The sequence below is a fragment of the Xiphophorus hellerii genome, chromosome 13 (genome assembly GCF_003331165.1).
Source record: "Xiphophorus hellerii strain 12219 chromosome 13, Xiphophorus_hellerii-4.1, whole genome shotgun sequence".
NCBI classification, from domain to species: domain Eukaryota; kingdom Metazoa; phylum Chordata; class Actinopteri; order Cyprinodontiformes; family Poeciliidae; genus Xiphophorus; species Xiphophorus hellerii.
The window spans coordinates 19,612,595-19,634,767 of NC_045684.1; the positions used below are offsets into that span (position 1 = coordinate 19,612,595).

At 38.9% G+C, this 22,173-nt stretch overlaps 1 protein-coding gene across 1 annotated transcript; it reads left to right on the forward strand.

The window, feature by feature from the left end:
- The first annotated feature begins 1,994 nt into the window (after positions 1 to 1,994).
- On the forward strand, positions 1,995 to 22,173 carry satb1a (SATB homeobox 1a). Its single transcript, XM_032581919.1, has 11 exons — positions 1,995 to 2,450; positions 5,096 to 5,313; positions 5,424 to 5,600; positions 5,699 to 5,825; positions 8,874 to 8,997; positions 10,109 to 10,220; positions 10,552 to 11,090; positions 13,637 to 13,834; positions 15,041 to 15,196; positions 18,215 to 18,415; positions 19,027 to 22,173. The coding sequence occupies exons 2-11, from the start codon at positions 5,112 to 5,114 to the stop codon at positions 19,912 to 19,914; spliced, it is 2,724 nt and encodes a 907-aa protein (XP_032437810.1). The 5' UTR covers positions 1,995 to 2,450; positions 5,096 to 5,111; the 3' UTR covers positions 19,915 to 22,173.

Sequence of the window (22,173 nt, forward strand, 5' to 3'; positions counted from 1 at the left end):
TTTAGACACCTTGTGTGAGTCCTAGTTGAGTCTGGTATATGTAGGTAATGAGAAAATGTGTTTAAATAACACAACAAATCCTGGACCCATATGGGTTCCACTTATCGAGATCAAACCTACATAGTTAAGTTAACATAGGCCTATTGCGTCGTTGTTTGTAATAGTGAAACGTTTACTCTATTGTTGAAAGAGAAGATGAGGTTCTTATTCTCAAAAGAATCATGTCAAAGTGTTTATAAAACCTTTGTGTTAAAGGGTTCAGGTATCTATAGATGTTGCCTCATAAAATGCTTGTTGCAGATTGGGCTTTATTGGTTGAGTGCACTATACAAATGAATTCTGGAGGAATATTAGCCATTAGAAACATATTAATTTTAATCAAGCTTATTGGTTTGGTCTGGGAAATGAATGAGACCCCCCCCCCCCCCGATTAGAGATGATCTTTTGAGGAATGGCACGGAGCACTGAACACATAATGGATTAGGGAATTGGCAGATAGTGCAGCAAGGGTTGTTTGTCAAGGTAAATGAGTTCGCAAGCCTTGGAAAATCTGTCTCTAGTGGTTGGGATTATGTTTTGTCCCTTGGATGGTAGAAAGCAAAAATGGCTACTAGGAGGATGTGAGACTAAAGGATAGCTGGCAAAGCCAAAGGTTGATGTTTTTTTTGTTTATTTTTTGTCGTATTTATCTTGTCCACGAAACTCCTTATCATATTTCTTGAAGTAATGTCAATAGTGGAGTGAGAAGAGACCTTGGATGAATTGTCAAGTGCAGGACTTTCTGAACAGATGGGAGCACTAGCATAAAGTCAATTGAAAAGGCCATTACAAGGTTTGGGTCAAGACAGAGTTTGGCTGATATAGGCCCTAATGTCCCAAGAGAAAACGCCAGGATAGTAAGTAACGGTAAAGTTAAATGTAGGTGACCAATGTGACAGACAAGGGTTAAACCTCTTAGCTGACATTAATTATGAAAAATTCTTGTGGTCAGTGCTTCATCACGCCGGGTTCCCAATGTTGAAGGGAACTTTTTTAGTGCAAGCAGTTCTCTTTTCCGACATCATAAATTCTCTCTGGGAACATGCAAACTGCAATAAAGTAAAACATAAGGAGGACGCTTGTTGTACCAGAGCTTTAGGACAAGAAATCTCCCCTCCAGAAGAACCAATTTCAAACCGAACTGGATCCAAACTGGTATCTCAGAAAGTAATATGGGTTCTTTAAATGTTGGGTCACCTTCAGGTAACCAAGACAAGGGGCTTTTGATTGAGCTGCAGTTTGATGTTTTGCAGATAGTTTCATCGGTGAGGTTGTGTGTTTAAAATGTGTGCGACAGGACAATGAAGTTAAGCCCAAATTGAGATTTCAAATTATTTTTATTTTACTAAAAGGTTTATTTCTGATGGGAAATGAAAAAAGGGACATGAAGAATTATTTATACTCTTTTAAACAACCAATGGGGGAAAAAAGTATATATATATATATATATATATATATATATATATATATATATATATAGGCTTTATGGGAATCCAACAGTAGTTAATGCGTATTTTCACAATAAATATTTGGAAATGAGCTCTAAGCCTTTGGGGTTGGAAGGCAACATTACTCGACACTACTCCCAATCAGAAGAAAAATGTTGGTGAGAGAAACAACTTCCACATTTAAATCTGTCAGATTATGATTTAATCAGCTTTTAAAAGTTAAGTAAAAAAAAATTATCCACCTTGCCCTGCTGCGGTTTGTTACCGTGGAGGGCTCCAACACCCTAAAGACAATGAGCAGAGCGTGAACAGCAGGCTGCAGAAAATAATAAATAGATTTATGCGCAAATGTCACATTTAATACAGTTACCGCGCGCGCGCGTGAATTCATTATTACACCATATGTTAATGCAGCTGCTTCTGTGTAATTCTGAGTGTGTGTGTGTGTGGGGGGGCGTGTGTGTGTGTGTTGGAGCGGGGTGGGGGCAGTGGGTCTCTCTCTCTCTTTCTTTTTCCGCGTATTCGCGCTTTGAAGTAAACCAACAACTACTGTCCTGGAGTCAGCGGGTGTGGAGCCTTGAGCGTGGTAGGTCGGTCGGTAGGTAGGTCGGAGGAACCTTGCAGTGCATTGTTCCATTTTCTGCAGCCTGATGCAGGAAGATAGTGCAAGTCCCGATGATCTGGATGGGTGACGGGAGGTCGTTCTGAACTTGTACCGAACCCAATTTTACCGTTCAACCGAGGAGCAAAGCGGCGCCGGGGGCAACATTCGATGTTAAACCGGGGAATATTCGATTCAAAAGATAGAAAAAGGGACCCATGAGGAGGAGAGTGCGCCGGGGAGACGCGAGTCTGCTCCTCAGCTGAAAGATCGGTGGAAGCGACCGAAACACATGGATAGAGAGGATTTCTGCGGGAGCGGGTTGTTGATGAACGATCTCACCTCGGGCCGTGCACAAACAGGTTGGTTTGACTTCGATCAAACTTCGTCTGACGCCAACAAATCGGAGCTCATCGAGATGCGAAATATTGAACTAAATTTGCTGTCGGGTTGTGCACAGCGACGCGCCTGGTGGCGACGCCTGGGTGTATTACTGGAAACTTAGCCGGACTTTAGTCGGATGTAGGGGCTTTTCTAAAAGCGCTACATCCGAATGAAGGTCATAACCTTCAGTATAAAGGATGTGTAAGGGAAAAGGAGACAGTTAGACGTGTCTATAAAATGAGATAAATGAATCCAAATTTACTATTCATTCAATGCATTACTTGGTTGACGATCTTTAAACTCTCAATGCTGCAGAGAAACCCTATGATCAAATCAGTAATTCAATAGTTTCCCCCCACCCCCCCAAAGTCATTTGTAACTTCCCAGTTAATTTTGCATTTATTATAGAAAAAGTACTAAGTATTTACTGCCTACGGTTGAAAGTACTTGTATTAGTTAAAATACAACTCTTTTGAAATAGCACCTTTCAAATAAAAAATAATTCAAGAAGAGAGCATAAGCATTAAAACACAGTCAAATTAAATATGATCAGAGACACGCAAGCTATGTATTTGTATGGGAAGAATTCCCACTCGGCTGCAGCAAACATTTGGAAGAAGCTGCTCTGGTCAGAGCAGACCAATGTTGAGCTACTGGACCATATGCGAAATACTAAATATGGGAAAAAGCTAACACCGTACAGAACCCTGAACACCCTCACAGTAAAACATGGTGGTGGCAGCTTCTTGCGCTCGGAATGCGTTTCTTCTAGAGGGATAGGGATGCTGGTCAGAGTTGATGGGAAGATGGATGAAGGCAAACACATGGAAGAAGATGAAATGTTAGAGGCTGCAAAAGACTTGAAATGGTGACGACACAAGAAAACAGTTCCAAGTATTCAGCTTTACTAGAGCACGTTCATGGCTTAGAGTAGTCCAGCCAAAGTCCAGATGTAAATCCAAGTGAGAATTATTTGTGGCTAAACCTGAAAGCTGATGTCCTTTTCGGTCTCACCAAGTTTGGCCCGTTCTACAAAGAAGTCTGGGCACACATTTCACTCTCCAGGTGTTTAAGTCTGGTAGAAAAGATAAAAGATTTGTATTACCTACCTTGATCACCTTAGCACAATGTTTGGTATCGGTTCGGTTCTAAATCCTGGTTTCATCACCATTCGTTTTTACTGTCCCTGTTTAGATTTAAATTGGTATTAGAACTTGCAAGTCCATAAAATCACTTCCTTTATGCTTCTGAGAGATGAACAAACTTAGGTTGATTAAGGTTTTAATCAATTTTAATTAGTGCAGTTTGATCTCTTGATTCTTAAACCTGTCTTTAAGAATTACTGTGTAGAGTGGAGTTTGTGTTTTCAGATGCTGGCTGTTTTATGTTGGTTGTGTGTGCTTCTTTTGTTTAGGCAATCAGTTAATAGATATTTGTTAATTAATAATACAGAAATATTCTAATTTGGGGGATTAGCTCTTGTAGATTATTCCATTCTCATCAAAGTTTTTTGATCGATTTTAAGCAAATTTTTTATTCTTACTTCCTAATTTTTTTTTTTCTATAAGTTGCTCTGTGGGAAGGAAACAGTTCCATCCATAAGATGAGGTTTCATGAGGCTCATTGATTTTTACATTAAAACAATTAAACAGAGTATAACCTTGCTACAAGACTCTGGTCATCTTTGCACTAACTTGAAATACTGCTGTATGTAATGCAGTGGACAGCTGATTCCAGGGCTGAAATTGTATTACACATGAAGGCAGCCATATATAAAACCATATATAAAGTTAATTCCTGGCAGACAGACATGGACAACAGGGAAATGTTGTTCTTTGGGCAGATTAGTCCACTTTATCAAGGTTTTTTATCTGTGCCAGTGGGTGCCTGCTGCTATGCCCCATTATTGTAAAAGTCAAACATATTCCATACTACTTGCAACTAAAGCATTGGCCTCAAACATATGGAGAGTTTTAGAAGCAAGAACAAACTTATTGAATATGAACCTCTTTCCAAGGTTTTTCATCTGTAAGTTTGGTTATGTCTCTTTGTTTCAGGATGCATTTGCAAGCTGTAGTCAACCTTTCTTGAAGCTGCTTTTGGAGTAATTGCTTCTTCCTCTCAGAGTGGCCTTTTAGCTTATGTTGGTTAAGAACTGTATTTACTGTGAATGACTCAACTCTCTTGCCAGCTTCGCTCAGCTGCTCCACAAGATTTGAAGCTCATTATATGTACAGAACACTTTCATCTCTGGAGCACAAAACATCTCTTTCTGGAAGAATAGTTGTTTTGTTTTTTTATTCGCATTTAGCTACACATTTCTCTTCCAGATACGGCAGCAAAACTGATTCATTTTGATTGTCCTATGATTGAGATGTGTGTGTGCTTGGGTACGGGTGTGTGTGTGTTTTTAAACATCCACAGATGCAAATTCATTTTACTTAGTACTTACTTATACTGTAGTTACTAATCAGAAGCTTCCAAAGCATATTGTATATCACCTCATGACAATGTGTGTAATCCTGAATCAACATTGGAAAAAAAATCTAAAGACTACACAGGCTTTTGAGCACCAAGAATGCTGAATTACATTCATTCTGATGTTCAAACATCTCTGTCTCAGAAGTGTGAAACTACAGATGGATCCACTGTGTGATGGAATTAAGAAAACCGAGTCCAGTGATCTGGCTGCAAACTCTCAGCCCCCTCCAGCTAAGATGGCTCGGCTGGAGCAACACAACTCGGGACCCTCGACCCCAGAAAGGACGAGACAAGGGAGTCCTTTGCCTAATAGTCCCTGCCCGACCCAGCAACCTACCACAGCAAGTTGGCACTCCAAAGGTACCTGGTCACAATAACGATAATAGTAATCATAAAAACATCAAATCGAGCTTATTCCTCTGCAAGTTCACGAACTTCTTATGGCAAGTACTGTGCGTCTGGTACCCCAGGAACCCTGCTGCCTGTGTTCTGTGTGGTGGAGCGTCAGGAAAGTTCTGTGGAAGCAGAGAGAAGAGACGAGCACGCTGAGTTCGTGTTGATCAAAAGGGATCTGCTGTTTAATCAGCTGACAGAAATGGCCCTGCTGGCGCTGGGGTACTCCCACAGCTCTGTAGCGCAGGCTAAAGGTAAGCAGTACACACAGACACGCGCACAGAGAGCACAAGCACATTCGTACAATTTTAATTTTCTTTTTTATTTTGTTGTTGTGCGTATGAGTGTGTAGGTCTGATCCAAGTCGGCAGGTGGAACCCAGTGCCTCTGTCCTCTGTGACTAATACTCCGTATGCGACAGTGGCTGATATGCTGCATGATGTTCACCATGTTGTTACACTGAAGATCCAGCTTAACAGGTAGATAATGAAATTACATTATTCTTCTATGCGCTATTTTTATCTGCAGCTATGGACAGACTTAATGAGCGTGCTTTCACTTTTACTCTTTGGCCCTTCCTTTGAAGTCACTAGCACTCTAAAAAAATTATCCAGTTTTAACAAGCGGAAATCATCATCGTTGCGGATTCCTTTAAATCAATTGAAAACGTGAAAGTCATGTTTTATACAGATTTTATATGCACGGTTACATGTCAGAATCAACTTTATTCGCTTAGTTTGTGCACGTAATCAAGGAATTCGACTTCTGCTTTGCTCTCAGTACAGACGTTTAAATCTAAATATATAAATATATGCAAAATCAAAGGTAACTTTTTTATACAAAATAGGAAGACATGGTTGAATTAGTGAAAACATGCATATTATCAGTTTGTAGTGTAGTGCCTGTCGGGAGGTGAACATCGAAACCGTTTCTGTCCGTGAGGTCTGCAGAGATGTTAGATGCCTTTTTGTGACTCTAGTCTTGTACAAGTTCTGGATGGAGGGAAGGTCAGCCCTGATGATCCTCTCTCGCAGACCTGATTTGTTCATTGCAGTCTGATCCTCTTCTGTTTTGTGACTGAGCCGAACCGCACAGTGATGGATGTGGACAGGATCTGCTGATTAATGCCAGTTTAGAGCAGAAAACACCTGTTGTGCAACAGTATGTTTGGTTTGCCTATTAATAAGTGGCAAAAGCAATTATTAACAAAGTCAGCGTTTTTAATCATCATTACCAAGTCGGGGCACTGCCTGATTATCGGGAAATAATAGCCAAATACCTTTCAGTCTCAGTTTTTGGTCTATAAATATCTGCCTGGTGAGGTGTAGTGTTATAGAACAATAGATGAAGAATTAAGTTCAGCACTGATGTTCTGAGGCCCTGCACACATCTACAGTACAAAGACAGACACCTTCTCTCCAAATATGTAAGAAGTTATTAACAAAATGCTTCAACCTATCAATAATGCAAAAACCTGATGAAAAGAACGATATTAAAATTTATCATCAACAGCAGAGTCAACAAAATAGTTGAGTTTGTGTATTTTGCCATGCAGGCTAAAGATTCCCAGAAACCCAGGTGAAAAATTCTCTCTAGATATTTACAGGGCAGAACCATTTTCATGCTCAAGCCATCATACTCAGCCAAACACAGCCCTGCATTTCTAATCTGTACACAAGCGCCAAACAGAGCTGGAATCAGAAGGTCAGAGGACAGATGTTGGATTAAAAAAAAAGAAAAAAAGACACAACTGATATTATGCTCATAAAATATCCAGTTATGAGAACCCATAAAATGTCAGGCATTACAATCTCCAAAAGAGCCAGATGCTGAATCCCAGAAAATGTCATTATTTACTAGTGTGTCCAAGACACACGTAATTCACTAGCTACACCTTCGGCTTCCATTTCTACATACCTTTCCAATAATCAGGAGGGGAGCTGCTTGATTTTTGTACCTTTTTTACTCTTTCTTCAGACTCTCCAACAGTGATTTCCAAGTGGAAAGCGATTGTTTTGTCTGTGTGCTGACTTTTAAAAGTACTGATTTTAGCAGCAGTTCCTTCCCTCTGTGTATCTCCTTGAACTCCTGAATAGGCTTTGTTTCACTACACTATAGAGGCTTTTGCTCATCCCCTGCTGCCAGTGTGCCTTTTTATACCTTTTTTTTTTTTTTTTAACTTCAACTCCAACCTTTCTGTGAAAGGCCAGTTTCCTTAGCAATGACCTTTTATGGTTTACCCTCCTTGTGCAATGTGTCGGTGACTGCTGGACAACTATTAAGTCAGTAGGCCTCTCCATGGTTGTGTTTGCCTATATAGCATGACATGTCTGCATAAATATCCTTTTCTTTATTGCTTTGAGTAATATTTTTATTTTCTGCTAAATCAAATTTCATTATTTCATCAGCTCTAAGCCATCATTATTTTAATACAAATAAACAGTAGAAATATGTTGCTGTATGTGTAATGAATATGTATGAGCTTCACTTTTTGGATTGAATTACTGAAGTAAATTAACATTTGATGAAATACAGATTTATTGAGATGCTCTTTTAGTTAAAGATTACATTAAACTTGGCATTAGAGTCGCTGTTGAACTTATAAAAAATTAAGTGAGAATTAAGAAGCGTTTCCTTCTGTTCTTAAAGCTTGCTATGAATAGTACAGTTATAAAACAGCAATGCCAAACCACAAACTGAAGCACATTACCACATGTAAAAATATGTCATATTCTTCTGTGAATACTTAAATTAATGTTTGGTGGTTGTTTAATATTAGGGCATATTATCAAAAAAGAGAAAAATAAATTAAGATTATGTAGGCAGATATACAATAGTAGATAGAGGACATAGTTGAAAAACACTGGAGCAGGGTTCTTTCTTTTTTTTTTTTTAGCTTTTCCCTACTCCAATTTGGAAATGACTAATTTGTCTAAGGAGAACAGTACACTGTATTATAAAAAAGTCTCTAACTTAAAGTAAAATACTGGCAGCTGTGGTTGCCAGTAAAATCTTTAGTTTAGAGTCCTGAACTAAAGAACCGAAGGAAAGTGATTAAAAAATAAGATATGAATACAAAGGGAACTAAGCAAGAGACAAAATGAGAATCTAAACAAATGCACAAAGAACAAAACACAAGAAAGAGTTACGCAACACCCGTAAAATTTTCTGCCGTTAACGACTGTTAGCATAGCAAGTGGACGTCACAAGATTTCCAGAAAGAGCAAATACATACTTTGATGATCTTCCGCACATAGCAGTGTTATTGGACATTAAAGTCTGCTTGCCTTAGAGATGGTCAACTTTCTTTGTTGAAATTTTTAATCCGTGAGTGTTCTGTTTGATTCTTCTAGAATCAAATTGAATAATGTGTTTCTTTTTTTTTTTTTTTAAGTGTTTGGATTTACACTTTTTAAGAGTTAATTTTAAACCCTTGGATTTTTTTCTGCCTGCCTACAGTACAAACTGCCAACAGTACACCAAAAACATTTTAGTGTTTTTCATCTTTTGCTTTCTTTTTTTTAAAGTTGTCCCAAACTGGAAGACCTGCCACCAGAGCAGTGGAGTATCTCCAATGTGAGAAATGCTCTGAAGGAGCTTCTTAAGGACATGAATCAGAGCTCCTTGGCCAAAGAGTGTCCGCTTTCCCAGGTATGATGCACGAAACTCGCACCTTAACTAATCACAAATGGTTAAAAACAATTAAAATAAAAGTTATTTATGCATCTCTTGATTTGCTAAATCATAAAACGACTTCATAGCAAAAACATACACGGGTCACACGCAAACCAAGCACAAAGAAAAGGACAAACATGAAAAGAATATGCATGTGTTGCCCTTGGCCTTCATGTTTCTGTGTGTGTTTGTGAGGCTGCGTTTATAAGCCTGTATGTGGTCTAATAAATTTACAGGAAGTCGAGATGCTGGTGGTTGATAAGATGTGGGGGCAGGGTGCAGGAGAGAGAAACGGATTAAGGAAGATGGCTATCTCTTAAAAAGCCATACCGCCCAGGCTGCTGCCTGTCTGTGTCTATTGACTGGAGACCAGTTTGTCTGTCTGTGTAGCCTCACCAAACACCTCAGACTATCTGTTCATCATTTGATATCTATTTTTTATAGACAATTAAAATGTTTAATGTATTTAATTTAACACAGAGAGCCAAAAAGAAAAAATAAATAAATAAAAGGGTCAGTTTGTCATTTAGTGAAAGCCTCATATGCATATTTCTAATTATCATTTTAGTCAATGTTATATTGCCAAAGGGAACAGAGTCCAGTTTTAAAAAATGGCCTCTATTTCAAATTCTTTTCTTCTCTGCAGCCTTAAAATCTGATATGAACCATTTCCTCCTCCCCCATATCCTCCTAACCCCCTCGTCCCCAACACACATGCACACACACTGTCTGATTTGTGAGTGGCAGATTACAATAAAGATGTGAAGATGAAACATGTAATCAGATGTAAAGAGTGCACAGGATAGTCTTCAGGGGGAAAAAAGTACATCATTTACTAAAAGACAGACACTGTCTCTGATGACCTCTAGTGTTTTGTTTGATTGCACACACATGCTTGCACACATTCATGCGTTCGCCGAGCTCACGCACCGACACACACATCTGTCTTTATTATGCTGTTTACCTGGGGGTCTTTTTAATAACACGGATCTGAGTTCATTAATATCAGATGAGTGAGCAGCTGAGGCACTCAGGCCGCCCAAAATGTAATAAATACCTTTTGTTTTCTCCCCCCACTGTGTTTCAGGGAATGATATCATCTGTTGTAAATAGCACTTACTATGCAAATGTCTCGGCTGCCAAGTGTCATGAGTTTGGTCGATGGTACAAGCACTTCAAAAGGTCCAAATGCCACCAAGGTAAGAGTTTTTATATTCCTTTCTAAAAATGTGAATTTAAAATCTAGAATTTGTTGTGCTAATGTATTTAGAAAATGCTTTTAAACTTGACCTTTCTTTAATTTCACAGTGTTCAATAATTCATTTAATTTGATTCAGTTTAAATTGAACAATTTAGAATCCAATTGATTTTAAGGAATCAAATCCTTCTTTTCGTCTGAATACGTCTTGTCAAAACTCACATGTTGACCAAACAGAGCTTGCAACAGTCATTCTGACATTCATGTTTAGTTTAGTCCCTTTTTTAGTTTTATGACAACACATAAGCCCTTTTTTTTGTTTTTTCCAACAGACGTAGAGTGCTTTTCTGAGCAATCCTCAGATATTACTCACATTCAGCAGCCAATCCCAAGCAGCCCCGTCGATCAGAACTCCACCCTTCTTTTCCCTCATGGATCAGTCGCCAACATCTGTGGTCGGCCATCGCTTGGTCTTCACCCTCCCGGGTTGGTCCCGCAACCTCTCAGCTCCCAAATGGTGAACCAGCAGCTGATGATGACCCAGTTTCTCAACCAGCAGTATGCCGTTACCCGCATGCTAGCTGGCCAGGGTCTCTCTTCTTCGCCACAGCAATATCTCAACCACCCCCCAGTGGGAAGGCCTCCTGCCAAGGCCTTTTCCAAACCCTCTGATTCTCAAGCATCACAGCAGGCACAGTGTGGTTCTGGAGGGTGTCCAGCAACAATGCCGCAAAATCAAACGGGGGCTGCAATGTCTTCAGTAGCACCAACAGACGTACCGAGTGACATCTACCAGAATGTGCGAGAGGAGCTGAGGAGAGCGGGCATCTCCCAAGCTATCTTTGCCCGAGTGGCCTTTAACAGAACCCAGGTATTGTAAGATGGATATGCAGAGGGAATGCTGATATAGTTTCCTGTTAAGGGTTTGTGAAAAATAAAATGTTAACACTTATACTAATATCCAGTATTTACATCTTTGGAAACATTAAAATGTAAAGAGGATGGCACAACTTCTAACCTTCCCATCGAGATTAATAAGTCACAGAAGCAGCTGAACTATGGAGAGGCTTCAGAGATCAACTGCTCACAGAATCTACAGCAGAGCCATTTTTATAAGAAAACCACAAAAACTAATATTTTCATTTTGGCATGACCTATATCCGGAATAGAAAGCATTTGGAGAAGATGCTCTAATCAGGTGAGACCAAAAGTAGAGTTTTGGCCATAATGCAAATCATTGTGTTTTATGGAAAGATTACACTAAACATCAGCCAGAACACACCATAATAGAGTGGTGGTATCGTATAGGAGTAAGTACGCTTTTCCTCAGCTTGAACAGGAAAGCTGATCAAAGTTGATGGGAAAACAGGTGCAAGAAATATATATAAATACCACAGTTAACTTTTTTTTTTCTTTTTTTTTACCAGTAAAAAGGTTGAAAAACATGCATCCCTGTGTAATATTCAAGTTCAAGGGGTTTGACCACTTTTGCAAGACTTTGCTACTTTTGGCCTGCTGTTGGTGTTCCAGTAATAGTTATGGCATCTTGGTTCGCACACTGTCCTCGCCTCTGCTGCACTGACCCCCTCCCTCTATGAATGTGTGATTCTGTGTATGTGTTTGTGCCAACACTCTGCAGCACAAAGCTGGTGCCAGCAGTAAAGCAGCTGCTAGGCCAAGTAATCACAGCCCCTCAGAGAAATGTTGTCTCGCTCCCTACCTCCTGCTCAATCTCGCTGTCCTTCTATTATGCCACCTTTCACTCTGGCAACTCAGTTCCCTGCTCTCTTTACTCAATGTCTCATACAGAAAATATGGCTTTTTTAAAAATCTTTTTTTAATGTCCTTCTTTGCCACCATGTGTTTGTGTCCAAAGCAACCTGGCCCAAAATCTTTAATTCCTAACTTTACCCTGAAAATTTATTATTATTATTACTATTATTAATAATAAATTATTATTTGCTATCCACCCCCATGTTTTTCTGTTGCCAAGGGTCCTCTCGTGCCAGCCCTAAGCATTAGGCATGATGCCAAAACTCTATCTCAAAGTACAAGGCATGTTTGTCATTTGACAATTCACACAAAGACCCGTTTCTGTTTGCAAGCTGGAATTAGCTATATGAGTCTCCAATGGTGATCCATTGTTTGAGAAAGCAGGGCGTTTCATCTCATGCTTTTTCTTTTGTCTTATTGGAGAGACGGGGTTGCTGTTTATGCACAGACTTTAATACGTATGGCGCTATTATTAAACTGCAAGAAAAAATGTTCCAGATATGGTCAATGCAGGAATATGTTAATAGGTTAATGGGGTAGTGTCTCACATTAAAACAACAAAAGTGTAGGTAAAATAGAAAACAATTCATATTTGGCTCAAAGTGTATGACTTGGTTTTAGCTTGACACTGCTTTACAAATGATACTGATACTCCGTTTGGATAAACCCCAAATATATGTCTCAAAAGATAAGATAATGAGCTAGGGTTGTAATATATAAAAAAAAAAACTGAAAAAAATTAAGAAAAATCATTTTACATTTCAACAAAGTTGATATGTCAAAAAGTATTGATAATTAATAGGAAAGCCTTAATAGACATTTAAGCGATAAAACAAATTTTATATGTAGTGAAAAGCTTTCTATATTTTTCCATTAATGTTTAGACAATTCACATTTGAGCTCCAGGACTCTTAAATTGACCTTTTATGTAACTCTGCACGTGGTATGGTTAATTTTTGTCTCAACAGTCTTACACAAAATATTATCTGCTGGTATTGAGTTTATGACCTATTTTCTGGTCCAATTGTGACTATAAAGCATAACTAACACTAGTGTTACAAAGAACATAAGATAGCCGTTGTTGTTGTTAAGGCAGATTCAGCTTGTTAGCTTCAGCTAACGGCAACCTAAGTGCACTACTGGTCTGCCGTCAGTTTTCTTCCTCCTCACGTAAACTCACGTACCAATGCAAAGCAACTACAGAGCCCTCTAGTGGAATAGGAGTGAATCCAACAACTAGCATCACTTGCTAACTAGCTTGTAAAGAGCTAACTTTACCTTAAGTAAACAAACTAGTTCTTAAATGTTCATTAACGAGACCCATTGTCATTAATATTACTATACAGAATAATTTGACATCTGGTTATTTATTATTTCATCTGGCAAAGGGAATCAATGAAGTCTGATCAAGCTGAAAAGTTTAAAAATGATTCTCTATGAAGAATGTCCTTCAAGTTCCTTCTTTAGCCTAGCAAGCTGAATCAAAATTTTTGACCCAATGTTTGGTTGAAATGTTCTGTCCATGTAGGATCTGGATTAAAGAAAACCAATCATTCTTTTAGGTGAGAAATCTATGAATGCTTTTGTAACAAATGATCATAATAAAAAATTTTAAAAAAATCAACCTACATTTATTTTTACTAGGGTTTACTCTCAGAGATCTTGCGTAAGGAGGAGGATCCAAAACATGCCTCCCAGTCTCTGCTGGTCAACCTGCGGGCCATGAACAGTTTCCTGCAGCTTCCTGAGGCTGAGAGAGAGCGCATGTACCAGGAGGAGAAGGAGAGGAGCATAACCGGTTTCCCACCCAGCTGCAACAACACGCCCCCAAGATCCACACAGGTCAGCCAGCGCAGAGACCCCAAGAGATGAAAACAAAAGCCAGGCTTACAAACAGTCTTACTACTTTGCAGCCATGATAAAAATAAGTGCACCTTCTTGTTATTAAATTTTTTTTGCAAGGATATACTGTATGTCCCTATATGTCTCAGGTAAATTATGTCAATGTAGCCTCAAACATTCTCTCCAGCTAATCACGGGAGAATGTTTGTTTGGCAATTGCACTCTACTAAAAAGAGTTTACCAGGCTATAGCAATACCCCCTACAAGACAGATAGACGTTTAATAAAATGTGTTTCACAATTTGCCTGGAGCAACAGATGAAGATTCCAAATGCAGCAAAAATATCTGCATTCTCTCCAACTTTATTGCATTTCTTAAAATGCTTATTCTGATCCTCTCTCATACATTTAAGAGTAGCACTAGAATATTCATTTAAGCATTTGGTCTATACACCTTTACTTTCCTTTAACGTGCATCTTTATTCTGTGCCCACCTTTAATATTCTGCGCCCACCTAATCATGTGGTTCACTTGCTGTGAGGTGACAGTACTAATAACCATTATCCCTTTTTGTTTTCCAATCCTAATTTGGTAAAAGCTTATCTGACTAACAATCGGTGGGTGGCTGATAGACATTGAAAGAAACACAAAAATCTCTCCTAGAAACAATGATCCAGCCTTACTGTCTGTTGGGGGAGGGCGGACGAAAACAATAATCGAAGAGAGCGCACCTAGTGGAAGCAGACGGTATCTGTTTGTGGCTTTTTCCAGGAAAAAGATGCATTGAGACCCAGACACACTGACATAGGAGTACCCTCTATACCAAGGAAAAGTGTGGAGTAAGTTAGCAACTGCTGCAGTGGCTTTTTGTTCCCACAATCCTCCACACAGTCTAAGCCTAACGCAGCATACCCACTAAAATAGCTCCATAGCAAGCTTAAGTTAATAGTTTAGTGTTATCAAATACAAAAAAAATATAAGAATCACAACAACCATTTTCTCACTTGTACCCACAGATTTCTAGTTTAAGTAGTTTTCTTGCCTCTGCTGATGAGAGCACAATGCCACATATTGTGAAAAAAGAAATCTACATAATTGTAGCTCTGCAATTAACATTTTATTTGCTCACATTCTGAGAGTAATCCAACTCCCTCTTTGTGCAGTATGCATTGAAACTGTTTCCTTCTTCTTGTCTGTTTCTTGCAAGGCGAGGCTGTCACCGGTTACAGCCGACAGAGGGCTCAGGACAGACAGTTGTGTTCTTAACGTCAGCGCCTCTATCTATGAGGAGATCCATCATGAGATGAAGAGAGCTAAAGTGTCCCAGGCTCTATTTGCTAAAGTTTCCGTCTCCAAAAGTCAGGTAGGGACTTTCTCGCTCATTGCCAGTGAAAATCCACAAGCTTGTCTAATCCCGAACTTGTGCATAGTTTAACCACTCATTTTCATTGCTTGATTAAATGTTTAAATTTGGCATTTTTAGATAACTACATGCTCTCATTTAAATCAGAAATAGCTAATGTGTGTGGAGAAAAGCCCAGATAATCATCCAGCAGCTGTGCTCTGCAGAGGACTATCGTCAGTGCATCAGACTGCTATTGTGTCCTAAATTATCGCTTTAATAGTCAATGTGCACAAACTCACACTGCCTGCTTACACACGCAGACGTACAGTAAGACTGCACGCACCAATACACACTTGCACAGACGCGCAAACTCACACAAATCCACTAATGCAAACACACACGCGGGCATGATTCGAGTGTTTATTGTTCTCATTTTTATGGCGGCCCCATAAGCTTGTTATTGCCTTTTGTTTTGAGGATAATTTTCCTTCATAGAAAGGGGGGATTTGAGCTGTCTCGCTTTCCCTCCTTCTACAGTACAGCAGATCTACATTTTCTTTTTCTTTTATATTATTTTTCTTCCATTTTTCTTACCTTCTGTCTTAATTTGTTTCTTTTTTTATTTCTTCCTTTCTTTTTTGCTTTCTTTCTTTATCTTTTTTCTTTCCTTCCTTCTTTCTTTCTAAGGTCATCCTGCGGTCATGCAAGTACAGATATTTAAGACCCCCAATGTTCTATTTCCCTTCTTTTTTTCCCCTCTGCCTCTTATCTTCCTTCACTTTCTCCATATTGTTTGTGCAGTTTGCTCTCTCTTTTCCACTTTATCTCCTCCTCTTTTCCTCTCTCTAATTTGCCCAGTTAGTTGGCAGACAGAACCATGCTCCATCTCTCTTTCCTATCTGCTCTGTGCATCTGGATGGCTTTCGGTGCTGAAACTGGGTTTCAGCCAGGTGTGTGTGTGTGTGTGATTAAGCCTGCTTCCAATCATGTTGCCATTCATGAATAAAACTGGGCTTTGTGCTCCTCATTTTCCTCAATCTGCCACTCACAAGTTTCTTCTGTGATGTCAAAACAATTGCGGCAGATAAGAGAATTTCAGTGGATTAGTGGCATGGAACCAAGAAATTTACCTTTTTGCACGTTTTGTAAGCAAAACAACAAGCATTTTTTTTTCAGTTAATGTGTAAAGAAATTGAGAACCTAGACCTAGAAACAGGAAAATATTTTAGTTGAAGTGCTTTTAAACTTCTCAAATAATAATCTGAAATGTGTGGTGTGCATTTGTATCCACTCCTTTATTATGGTACCCTTAAATGAATGAAAATCTAGTCCCACTAACAGCCTTCAGTCGTCACCTCTTTAGTTAATCAATGATGAGTTATTGATTTGAATGTTCATCATCATGGTGTGGGAATGCTTTTCTTTGGCAGGGACTGAAAGTCTGAGTTGATGAAAAAAAAAATTAATATAATACAAATACACATGACATTTTTCAGATTTTATTTGTAAAAAAAAAAAGCTTAGAAAGCCATTGAGCGTTCTCCTTTATCTTCTTGGGTATATTCTGGGGGTCACGCAGTTGTGGGAATCTGGATAGTAAGAATTCAAGAAAAGACGAAATGAGAAGTTCTGTCTTTATTACACAGTTGCAGGCTACAGATTTGTCGGAGGATAGCAAGCGTCCCCTTTCTCAAACCACTGAACTTATCAAGTCCCAGTGTCCCCTCTCTCCAGACCCACAATCTGTGTACAGACATCATCTGAGCATGCTCACACATCCAAGCAAACAGGTCACAGGATAAAATGTCAAATAAATGTCAGATATGAAATTCATAAAATGTCAGACCTGAAAACCCATGAAATGTCAGATATGAAATCACCTCAAAGGTTAGGTATTAAGTCTCAAATATATTATTATGTACCAATGTACCAAAGAAATGAATTTAAGACATACATTACTAAATACATTTCCATTATACCTTGATAGTGCTACTTTGTGCTTGTTACATAAAATCCTCAAAAATATGGTGACGTTTCAGTTATTGACGTGAAACAAATGCAAGAACATTCAGCAGGTATGAAGACTTTTGCTTGCAGGGTTGATGCCTCCTGGCACCAACATGACATCCACAGTGGTGTGGATGAGCGTTCTTGGTTTGATATAACTTAACCAATCAGCACATAGTCCTGATCTTGACTCCGTGGAAGAATTAGTACAGAGCCTGTACGTGTGTGTGTATATACAGTATCTATCTATCTATCTATCTATCTATCTATCTATCTATCTATCTATCTATCTATCTATCTATCTATCTATCTATATATATAGACACATACATTACATTTTATGCACTCAGACACAAAATGAGTATAAAATACATTATAGTGTAAATGTTATACATTGAACTAGTTTAACAAGATATAGAACACCAGAAATTGCAGAAAGTAGTTTATTTACAGGCTGCACAGTGGCGCAGTTGGTAGCACTGTTGCTTTGCAGCAAGAAGGTCCTGGGTTCAATTCCTGGCCTGGGGTCTTTCAAAGTTTGCGTGTTTTCCCTGTGCATGCGTGGGTTCTCTCTGGACACTCCGGCTTCCTCTCACAGTCCAAAAACATGACTGTTAGGTCAATTGGTGTCTCTAAATTCTCCATAGGTGTGAGTGTGTGTGTGAATAGCTGTGTGTCCTGTCTGTTTCTGTGTTGCCCTGCGACAGACTGGTGACCTGTCCAGGGTGAACCCCGCCTCTCGCCCGGAACGTTAGCTGGAGATAGGCACCAGCACCCCACTAGGGATAAGGGTGTTAGAAAATGGATGGATAGTTTATTTACAACATTCTTTACTGTTTATGTTATTCGGCCATATTGGATTTGAGGTCGGGGCTGGCTAAACACCTCAGGAAATAACAATAATTGGAAAATTGTAGCTTAAAAACATGAACAGAAACACCAATAAACATGATTTAAACAAAAATTATATTAAGCCATAAAGAACCATTGCATATATTTGCATATCAATATCGTCGTATGGTTTTGTAGGGCTGGCTGTGTGAGCTTCTGCGGTGGAAGGAGGATCCCTGCCCAGAGAACCGCACGTTGTGGGAGAACCTGTGCATGATCCGTCGATTCCTCAGCCTGTCCCAGATTGAGCGAGATGCTATCTATGAGCAGGAGAGCAGCAGCATGACTTCCCAGCACTGTGCCGACAGGCTCACTCTGCTTCCCAACGACAGCGCCGTGGTAAGGCTGCAAAAAGAGGACATCAGTAACGCACACACAGATATTTTCCTTGAATACCAAGTACAGAGATTCTATTGATTTAGAAATCAATTGACTCTCAAAATCATTCATACTCATGTCATATTGATAAATCATTTCCTGTTTCCAGGAATGTTTTCAAAACACAATGCTAACTTGTGCATTATTCACATACTGAAATGTGGTGGCGGCAATATCATCCTATTTGATTGCTTTTTTTTGGAAATGGCACAGAAATTTTCAACCACATAGATAAATCTAGGAGCAATTCCAAATACTAATCAGTTAAGGCATATTTCAGTTTGCTGCTAGAAATCTGAAGGTGAAGGTGATTTGTTCCAACCAAAGCAGACTAGGAACTGTAAGTAAATCAAAGAGTGAATTAACAAAATATTAGTTGATTCAAGTCCACTGTGCACATTTCTTCTGTATATGTATATATATAATTTTAACCAAAGTCCCTTGTTTCTTAATTTTTGCATTTGAACTAGGGCTGTTTAGTCAGATGCAAACAATTCTGATCACTGCATCTCCATCCATAAACGTATACTCTTTTTCCTTTTTTTTTAATCACTGTGTATTTGTCTCAACAGCACCAACGCAACTGCATGATGTCTCAGCAACATCATCTTCAACCCCATCACCCACTGCAGCCTGAGCCAGGTCTTGAGCTGTCTCCACCCCAGCCATGCGCTGCGTCACCTGCCGAGTCTGAGGCCGGGAGCGCCTGGGGGCACTTCAGAGTAAAACTGCACAGCAGACCCAGCTGGGCTGACGAAAGGGAAGACAGTAAGGAATGGGCCGAAGGGGAGAGAGAAAACGCTTATAATTCAGGTGTAGACTGGGGCATTACTGGAAGAGTGGGGTGCACTGATAGAGATGGTGATGTGCAGGAAAGGGATGCGACCATACACCTGGGAGGTCAAGATGACGTTAGTCACAACAGCAAAAGTGAAAATGTTAAGAACAACATGTTTGTGACGAGGTCTGCTATCAAGAGTGAGAACAATGGCAGGGTTGGAGTTTGCTCTGGGACAGATAATAAAATAATTGTTAAAGAAGAGGTCCAAGGTGATAGGTTAACGGTGTCTAATGACGCCCTGGGAATCCTGCAGAGCTTCATCCAGGATGTCGGCCTCTACCCGGACGAAGAGGCGATCCATACCCTCTCTGCCCAGCTGGGTTTGCCCAAAGACACGATCCGCATTTTCTTCAGCAGCCAGGACTTGGAGCAAAGCCAAGACAACAGCCGGAGTCCAGCGCACAGTCACGACAACCAGCAAGTCTGTTCGAACCCAGAACTCCTCATGGCAGACTTAACTACACAGGAACCGGACGTCACTGTGAAGGCAGAAAAGAAAGAGATCGGGGTGGAGAGAATTGGTAGAGACACAACAATTGAGGTTTCTATTTCACGGGAATCAGATGTTGCCACTCAAACATTTCCCCCAATGAAGGAGGAGCAGGAGAGCTACGTCTAAGACATCCAAAACCTGGTTAGAACAAGCAATATTTTCTCTGTGAGCCCCTAACAGACCTAATCGTTATTAGGTCCACGAGTTAATAACTTGGCCACTCTTGCATCTTCTTTCAATGCAGTTGACTGTGTTTTTGATACAAGATAATAGGCATGTGCTGTTACACACAGTAGAATATTACTTGGACTGCATATGACATAACTTCTGGAAAGTGTACATATATGTGGACATTCTTTGTTGTTGCAACCACATCTGGATAATATTTTCTTGCCGGTGTTTAAACAACGAAAATTTCAGAATTGATCGCACAGAGGACCAAAAAAAAACAAAAAAAAAAACATACAGTAAACATTTATTGTTGACATTTGAAGCATGTTAAAAATGCTCTGCTGTATTTATACATGTTTTTTCTGTTACAGTATCCAGTATTATTGGTGCAGTAGTTGGATAAATCCTCACTAAGAGATGTCAAGCAAAAACTAGCTGTGATTTTTTTTTTCCTGTTCTTGCACTTTCTTGAAGTATTTTAGGACTCTATTGCATTCTTAGAAACTCTGTGTTAAGTCATGTTAAAAGGAAAGAACTGCCTCTTTTAATGCTAAGGCTTTATGCATTAGTGTAATTTAAAGTATTCTGGTCCTCGCCTATCAAGTGCCAAAACTTTCACAGTACGATACGTGAATAAGTTGTCATATAAGTATTTATTTGTGGAATTACATTAAATAAAGAAACAAATGCAGAAATAGTCAATCAAAGATAGCATTTAGAGTTACTTTGAGGTGATTGGTCTTTAGTTGATTTGCGATGCAAGTTGTCTCTAGTACCACAGTGGCTGTTTAAATAATTTCATGAAAGACATTAGCACAGGAAATATGAAGTAATCAAATAAATACTAAAGGAAAACAGGTTTGATTTTTTTTTTTTTCTTTTTACATCTGACAGATTCAATGTTTAATTTTTGATTTGCAACATTTAATTGTCAGAATACTGAAATAATACTACATATACTTAAAATTTCTATAATGTGTCCATCAACAACTTTTTTAAAATTTACTTATCAGATGTGCAATTCTAACATATTCATTTATTAGAGAGTGGGACTTGAGGTCTTTGATATTAACTACATATTAAAACAAAGGACAAATAATACATCAAGTTTTATTAATATTTGTACACCCAAAGATTCCAAAATGAACAGAGACAAGGCGTTGAAAACCCAACCGAAGAGTATTTTTTAATTTGAAGTGACTGCAGTAACCACCCTACCACCACGTTTGTCAAAGTTTAGGGTGTATTATAGTACACCAGTTTGATATTAGCTTGTTTAAAAGGTTTTGCAAACAGAACTACCAACACAAACAACTAATGCCTACTTTTTAAGTACAGAGGTAGGAGAGCCATAATTTGTGCTTTTTTGATTCAACATTGAGCTTCTGCCATAGAAAATTTGATAATCTAAAGTGAAGCTATACAATATCTAAAACTTGGCCCAAATTTGGCAATCATATAATTATTCCAACCCCACCTACAGATCTAAAAAAAGGATGCATGTTTATTAAAATACTGCTATGAAGCACGAGATATCTTTTTATGTCAAAATAAATGAAAACTTGGGGCTAATCTGACAGAGAAATTGCATTTTTTTAGACTTATTTTTAACACATTACCTTATCTAACGCCATTTTTAAACCTGTCATTACTATTTTTTTGCCCTGAAACAGGAGGTTAACTATGGCTAAGTGTACTGATGTTTGTAAATGGATCATGCGTGTATAGTATATCTGTCAAATAAGGTGAACCAATTCAACAAACCTCACACTCTTAATGTTTAAAAGGACTTAATTGTTGCTAGTTGTCGGGACCAATAATGCCTGTTTGAAAGTGGCACTGCCTTCCTCTGTCTGTCTTTACCTCTTCATTATTTACCATCACAGTGATTTGTGATATGTTTGAAAGTACTTTTGTGATCTGGCTTTAATTTGTCTAATTTATTAAAAGTTGATTTTTGTTTTTCTCGTAATATGTTTACTGACTGACACAGTAAAATTCAGGCCTACATAGTCCTGTGAGGTTGAAGAATGAACATTTTTCAAATGAAGATGGTTGAACATGTTTGAGTAAAACAACAGAATGCAGACATGAACCTTTACGATGGTGCTGACTGGAGGAATTTAAAAAATCAAGTGAAGTGTCTTTCCTGAAAACACCAAAAGGCCCCTTACTGTTTTATTGTGCTTATTAAAGAACCACTTTGCTTATGAA

Bases quoted from the DNA above. Each gene is read 5' to 3' on its own strand.
- satb1a (XM_032581919.1), top strand. From the start codon at position 5,112: ATGGATCCACTGTGTGATGGAATTAAGAAAACCGAGTCCAGTGATCTG. The intron at 8,998-10,108 runs GTATGATGCACG...ACTGTGTTTCAG, and splicing joins AAGAGTGTCCGCTTTCCCAG to GGAATGATATCATCTGTTGT. The intron at 10,221-10,551 runs GTAAGAGTTTTT...TTTTTCCAACAG, and splicing joins AAGGTCCAAATGCCACCAAG to ACGTAGAGTGCTTTTCTGAG.